Below are 7,625 nucleotides of genomic sequence, written 5' to 3' on the forward strand. Positions count from 1 at the left end.
CAATTCCCACACTGTGTCACTGGTGTTGTCCCCCGCAGGGACATGGGCCAGTGAGGGGCATCACCAGACATGCTTTCTTAATACACATTTCTGCGTACAAAAGAGCTCGGTAAATGATTAAAAGCTGATGTAGTGGGGCTGCATTTTTATTATCTGTCTGATGGGACTGAGTCACTAACTTTCATTCTTTGCTGTTTTTGAAATTCTATTAATTATTAAGTTCAATGATTACTTCTGTTCCTACCTCTGCAAGACTATAATATAATAAAACTATAAAAAGCTCCTTGGCTTTTTGCTTTCAACTTAATGTTGGAGTTGAAGTTAAGCTTCATATAACTGAGTCCCAAAGTAGTGATGGTTTGAGTCAGAGAGAGATTTGTTTAGTAGTTTGGGTCAGGTAGTCACGGGCTGGTTTGGTGGCTCTGTACCATGTGCCATCCAAGGGCTCCGTCACCTCCTTACTGTGGCTCTGCCAAGACAATGTCTCTTCCCTCCTGGTAGTTCAGGATGTCTCATCACCTTATTTATGTGGCAAGCCACCGAATGGCGTGGAGCTGGTGGTGGGCTGGGTGGGTAGAAGAGATAAACCAGCTTCCTCAGCAAGTTGTGTGCATTATTTTCCCATATATTTCATTGCCTAAAACCTAAGTTACAAGGCCACCTCCAGGCACAAGATAACATGAGAGAAGTAGACTCTGTGGGCTGGCCATGTGCCTTAAAATAAGGGGAGCTGATAGTTGAGCGGGTTGGTAGGCCCACAAGATTGGACTGTGTGATAGCAAATTCATACTTCTAGCACCTATCTTGGTGCCTGGCCCAGGATAATTATAGAAATTTGTGAAAAGAAAGAGGATCTTTATTTTGGAGAATAAATATCTAAGTTCTTTTGAGGAAAGGACTTTTTAATACTCAGGTGATGGTAATAAGGAATTAATTTTTTTCCCCTCATTACTGGGTGCTTCTTACTAGACAATATTCTGAGTTTCATCTGGATGATGTAGCTGGAAGATCTCATAGATCTTTCTCTCCCCAGACAAAGTCAGCATCATGAAGTGGAGCTCGTTGAAGATTTTTTTTTTCCTTGTTGGGTTCTAATCTGCATTTGACTTCAGCTCCGTTTAAAAGTTTTGTATTTCAAGTTGTTGGTATAAGTTTTACCTGTCTTTTGTTTTTATTTTCGTGTAGTTCAAACAAGCAGTATATAAACAGACCATGAAACTCTTTGCTGAACTGGAAATTAAAAGGAAAGAAAGAGAGGCCAAAGAGATGCACGAAAGGTACTTCCCATTGTATTTGTATAAACCTTCCCTAACTGGCCTGGAATAAACTAAGATTCACCTTTGGGGGATTTTCTTTCCTAAGAAAAGTATCATATTGTGCATCATTGAAGAGTCTGTCTAGAATTGTTCTCTGAAACAGCCAACCTTTTGAATCGCCAGAGAAAGAAATGCTCATTTGAACTTTTGGGAAATACTGAATGGATCTGTCCCTGGGGAATTCATAATCAAGAGTGCTGTGTGTTTTCTTCCTGGCTTCCTAGAATAAAGTAGGCAGAGTTCTTCAGACTATTGTTAGTGAGGCCAGAACCACCTGTGTGCTTAGTGGCTGCTACAGTGAGTAGGGCTTTCGACTCCCCTAAAGAGTTAGAGTCTCGGAAACCCCACAGGGGTGGGTCTGCCCTCTCCTCTAGGGTCCCTATGAGTCAGCATCCACTTGATGACAGAGGGGAGTGAGTGAGAGAGAGTGAGTAGGTCTAGACAAACTTCACACTCTATGCTGACGCAGACGGACAAACTGAGTTTCCAAGACTGTAACTCTGTACAGGAGTAGAAAGCCCATCTTCCTCCTGAGGAGCTACCGGTGGTTTTAAACTGCCGACCTTAAAGGATTGCAGTCTCGTGTAAAATGCAGTCTTGTGTAAAAACTCCGCTCCTCGTGATTAGATAGTGTAATCAAATGTGCAGTGAACATACTGATGATACTCCATGCTCATTAGAAATCTTTTTTTTTCTGGTAGTAACACCTTTTTTTTTTTTTGCACAACAGGGTTTTATTATAGCAATATATAAAACAACTTTAGATGTTCACAACAGCACTATGCAGCAAACATGATTGATGGGTGTTCGCCGCTCACTCAAGTCTAGGGGAATATTTTAAGAGAATTTCTGAAATTCACTGACCTTCATAAAGATGTGGGTTTGAAATACGCATATATTTAAGAGCACATCAATTTTCACTCTCCTGACACTATTCACAAGCTCAGCATTTCACACATTCTTAGTGAGTTAACCAAGCCCAAGACCTTTCATTACTGAAAGAACTGACACGAATGTATTTGTTGTTGGCAACATGCTTCAGAGGAGCCATTTTAAATGAATAGTAACTCATAGGTAACCAAGAGCATTTTGACCTAGTAGTTCCTTTTTCCTTTATAGCAAAAAGGACGCTTTCACCTGGCCATCAAGTCCATGGCCAACAACTCCTTATGCACTCTAGACAGCCATTTCCTTTTAGTAGTTGGATGAGGGTTGGATCCTTCGATCTGGAAGTCTTCAGCTTTGAAACCATCAATGGTCTCAACTTTTCGCAGAATATTGAGTTTGGGGAAAGGTCTTGGTTCTCACTGGAGCTGAACTTTCAGCTCATTAGAAATCTTGAGGTTAATTTGATTTATGTGTTTTGTAGTGAGCGATAGCTAGCATTTGCTTGTTACTTTTGTCAGATGCCCTTGTCTGGGTGAGGGTTTTGTCTGGAGTAGTTTTCAATAAGAATTTCTGCCATTGCAGTGGCCATTCTGCTTTCTAACCCAGCTTTGTCATGGACAGAGCCCCAAACCTCAGGCGATTGCTGGCTGCCCTACTGGGATAGCAGTTACTTGTATCAGGCTCTGGGGTCCTGCCCGCCTTGTGAGCCGCATACTTAAGCTTGAAACACTCAAACTCTTCCCAGACAGCTGTCTTTGTAGCATCCTGCAAGGGAATGATTTATTACATCCTGCTTGCTTCTGTGGAGCTTGCCTTAATTTTATTTGGTTGCCCCCGTCTATAAATATCATAAATAATACAGACTGGCTTCCTCCTAGGAAACGACAAAGGGAAGAAGAGATTGAAGCTCAAGAAAAAGCCAAACGAGAAAGGGAGTGGCAGAAAAACTTTGAGGCAAGTTTTCAAGGTCGCCAAGGATTCTTCTTCCAGAATAAAAAAACCAACTCCAAACATCTCAGTATAGGAACTTGGTTCCTGGAGTATGCACACAGATAAGGAACTGGGATGTGTGGGGAACATGGGAAATTTTGGAGAATGAGGTTGAGTCTGGCTCATTAACCTTTGAGCTTCAGGTCCTGGGCAAGGACCTTTCTCACTCTCTCTTTTTTTTTAAAGAGGTTGTGGTAAGCAGAGCTGGCAGCTGGATCCAAGGAAAATAACTCATCTCTTAGGGGTCAATCTTGAATAGGAGGCTCTGTGACCCCAATGTGGAGCCTGCAGAAATCTTGATGGTTTTTGAATTTGATTTCTTTTCAAGACCTTGCTTATGTTCTTCAGGTGATTTCCTGGGTTCTAGGAAGAGTTGATCATTCCTTTTATAGAAGTTAGGACTTGTGATAACCGGTGATCAACTGTTTAGTTGATGGCTTTGTTTCTGTCCCAGGACAGATAAAGCAACCAGGCCCCTTGATAAAGGGGAAGGGGCCGTCATGAAATTCTCAGCATAACTGGCTGGGCATTGCGCTGACTTTGTAGCCTGCATCCAAGTGTCTTGGTGGGGAAGGGTGGCAAGAGTGTAGTAGAAAGAGTGGCTGAACTGCTGGGATAAAAAGATGCCACCTTTCTGAGTCTCCGTGCCATTATTTGTGAAACATTGGTGGCAGGACACACTGTAGTTGGGTCTTTGTGAGGATTAGACAGACATAGCCTCTAGCCCGGAGGTCCCTTTAGATCAGCGGTTCTCAACCTGTGGGTCACAACCCCTTTAGGGATCAAACGACCCTCACAGGGCATTGGAAAACACAAATATTTCACAATATATAATTACATATTTTCTTGTGATTAAGCACTACGCTTTATGTTTAATTATGTTTAGTTTGTAACAATGAAAATACATCCTGCTTATCAGATATTTACATTACGATTCAAAACAGTAGCAAAATTACAGTTATGAAGTAGCAATGAAAGTAATTCTATGGTTGGGGGGTCACCACAACACGAGGAACTGTTATGACAGGGTCACCGCATGAAAACCACTGCCCTAGATGGTGACCTTGTTCTGGTGAATGTCACATATTTTACACTCTCCCACCCCTCCTAGCTTGGGACTCCTGCCTCCCTGGGTTTGTGGCTGTGGGGGGAAGGCCTTGGGGCATTCCAGAAGACAGGGCTGGGCAGCGGGAGGCTGGTAGATGGCAGAGCAGCTTGAAGCCCTTCCTCTCGTAAACTAGCCTCCTTACCTCAAATCCTCTTGTGTCTAGGAAAGTCGAGATGGCCGAGTGGACAGCTGGCGAAATTTCCAAGCAAACACAAAGGGGAAGAAAGAGAAGAAAAACCGAACCTTCCTGAGACCACCAAAAGTAAAAATGGAGCAGCGTGAGTGACCCTGCTGGGCCCCGGCCACAGAAGCTTCCACCAGCTGCCTCCCCTCCTGCTTGGAAGGACTCGTTCTCTCTCCCACCTCCCCCCACATAGAATAGTACTTGCTTTTTAGTCCACTTTGTTTCAGTACACTGTAATATCAATCAGAATAATTCTTTTGTACGTTGACATGAGGGGCTCAGTTAAAAAAACAAAAACGAAAAGACCTTCCCCACTCCCTGCTCCCGGAGCAACCTGGGTAGGAAGGTGCCGCCCTTGGGGCTCCTTCTGTCTCCACGGCCTGGAACTTCATGTTTTGTACTTTATGGAATTGTGACGGCTAGAGACTTCATGTGGAGTTGATGGAAATCATTCAATTAAAGCTGTTGCTTACAATGGTGTTGCAGTCACTTCTGCAGAGACAAGCCTGGACCACCTTAGGAAGCCCCTGTTCTTCAGTTACTTGCTTCTGAAATCCTGAATCAGACAGGGGCAGTGGTGTGGGCAGGCAGGCAGGGCAGCCCCTCAGTGCCCTGCCACCCCTTGGTCGGCATGTGCCCTCCTAATCTCGCTGATCCATCAGCGTGGCATGAGGCTCTGAGCCATTCAAACCTGTTCATGTTCCAAAGAGCTAGCTGTCCTCAACCCAGTACCATTGTGTCCTAGCTCATCTGTGTGCGTTAGTAAACTTCTGGATGTGTAATAAATTTTTATACCCAAACCACCGGTGCACTCTTCCTGGGGCATTATTCAAGGGTGGGTCCCTGGTCTGACTTGGTCCAACCTGCAAATGCTTTGTGGGTGCTCACCTTAGTTTCTTCAGCTGAAAAATTGGGATATAAACGACAGCATCTTTTAAAGGAGCTTAGTGACATTATTTGTAAGGTCTAGTAGCTCTGGCTAATCCAGTGTGATTGCTGTGTAAAGTGATAGTTGTGAGGATGAAGTGAAGTAGTATGTAAAGTGCCTGGCTCAGAGTCTCTAGACTCCACTGTCCCACTTGCCTTGAGGGGGCTGGAGAGGAGCCTTGAAAGGAACAGAAGGTGAGCAATAGGAAGGTGACACCAGAAGGTGGAGGTGAGAGGAACCAGGTAACTAAAAAGCAGGCACCGTGTTTGTGATGTCTGTTGTCACAAGAGATCCTGTGTTAGTCTGGTAGACTAGAGAAACAAATCCATGGACACGTGTGTAAGAAAGAGATTTATATATAAGAGCAATTGAACATTGAGAAAACAGCCCAGCCCAGTCCAGATCAAGTCCATATGTCCATATCCCATATGTCTGATACTAATCTATAAAATGCTCTTCAGACTCATGCAACATAAGCAATGACAATGGATTCAGGAAGATCACAGGCCAGTGGGTGGAAAGTCTTGTGGATCCAGTGGCAGTGGTGGAGGCATCTCAGCGCTGGCAGGGCTCTCTGTGGCTTCTCCGGCTTCAGAGGTCTGGTTGCATCCATGTGGCTTTTCCGGCCCAATGTCTACCAGGGAGTGGCAGAGAAGTGTCTCCTGCCTCCAAGGAGGAACTACCAGAATTCTCAGAAGGCCATGCTCACACACAGGTCTCCTTGGCTATGATCTGATAAGCTAGATTCCACTCCTACACTCTTAATCCTCAAATTGACAAACGATTACATATCTACCACAGATCCCAATTTGGATTTCCTTCTCTATGGGAGGGTACAGAAACCGGGGTGTTTCCACATGCAGGTGAGCACAGCTAAGCTAGAGAGGGATTGGAGGACACTGGTGGGTGGGAGGTTCCTCTGGCTAAAATGACCCAGGCAGAGGGAGGGAAACCTAACACTCTGAATCACTCTGCAGAGGTGTGAGCAGACTGCCCTAAGCAGGGAGGGGCAGCGGCCATAATACTAGTAGTGACACCACTACTACCATGAAGATATGAGTGCATTCACCCACCCCTAATAGTTAATGCGGCGGTCATTCAGCTCAGCTGTCTTGGACTTCAAGGGCTATATGCCAGCAACCAGCTACTGAGTGCTTCTTCATTCAGCAGGTGTACAGGCCTGGGAACAATGGTGAAGGCCATGGGGTGCAGTGGTCCTGAAAGCACCATGTGGGGCCTTTATTCCTGCCCTTAGCAGCTGTATCCTGGAGGAAAAGTGGAACCTAGAGATGGACACCGATCCTCCAGAAAGTGGAACCTAGAGGATGATGCATTTGTTAGGAATGTCTTCAGCTGCAAAGAATAACTGGTGTCAACAAATGGAAACTTGTTCACACAACATGAGGCAGGTCATTTTAGACACGGTCCAATACCAGCCAACACTGCCCCTCCTCTGGAAGCTGTTACTTCACAGTGGCAAGAAGGTGTGGCACCGACGCCCAAGCAGATACAAATCTTCCAGGAAGCAAAACCTTTCTCTGAGGATGGTGATGTCATTGGCTAGAAAATGGGGGACATGGACACCTCTATAGCAGATGCTGGAAACATTGCAAAGGAGAAGGGGCCGGCCACAGGCCAGGCATTATTCATCCCTTGGGCTGGACACCTGATGAGTCCAGTAAAATAAGGTTTCATTGGAAGAAAGGCGACAGCTGTTAGGGCAACTAGCAGTTCCTGGTACAGATGGGTGGGTAGCACTTGAGGGAAGGTTTTTCAAAGGAGTAGCATGTGCAAAGGCCCAGAGGGGAGCGTGTGGAATTTAAGGATGGTATGCCCGCAGCATTGAAGTGCTGTGACATGTGACAGGGCTGGGGGTGGGGTGGGAATTGGGAGGGAATCAAAATCATGGTAAGGAATTTGGATTCCAGTCAGGAAATTCCATTTTCCAACCAAGGTATTCTCATTTCCTTGCTGACACGCTTCAGCTGCGGGCTCACCTAAAAGAACCCAAGCCCCAATTGAATCGCACAGCCCTATTCTGGGCAGTCTTTTCAGTGTCTGGCTGGAGAGGAAGTGCGGTTTGAGTGTTGCATTAAGGCAGCAATTTTCAAAATGGGCTTCGAGGGAGGGAGCAGAGCTGTGGCAACTTTACAGCCCCTTCTGTCCATAAATGGGTTTAGAAGCTTTTGTGGTGGTGGTGGTGGTGGGGGG

The 7,625-nt window shown here is 45.4% G+C and overlaps 1 protein-coding gene across 1 annotated transcript in view; it reads left to right on the forward strand.

Moving 5' to 3' along the window:
- DNAJC8 (DnaJ heat shock protein family (Hsp40) member C8) overlaps positions 1-5,289 on the forward strand; it is a 26,749-nt gene extending 21,460 nt beyond the window's left edge. The window contains exons 7-9 of the mRNA XM_013005268.2: positions 1,186-1,277; positions 3,083-3,158; positions 4,466-5,289. Of these exons, the coding sequence (XP_012860722.1) occupies positions 1,186-1,277; positions 3,083-3,158; positions 4,466-4,588 (291 nt within the window). The 3' untranslated portion in view covers positions 4,589-5,289. The remainder of the gene's footprint in view (positions 1-1,185; positions 1,278-3,082; positions 3,159-4,465) is intronic.
- Positions 5,290-7,625: the final 2,336 nt, after the last annotated feature.

This window comes from Echinops telfairi, unplaced genomic scaffold (genome assembly GCF_000313985.2).
Source record: "Echinops telfairi isolate 266 unplaced genomic scaffold, ASM31398v2 ScPeMD7_7457;HRSCAF=8495, whole genome shotgun sequence".
Taxonomy (NCBI): Eukaryota; Metazoa; Chordata; class Mammalia; order Afrosoricida; family Tenrecidae; genus Echinops; species Echinops telfairi.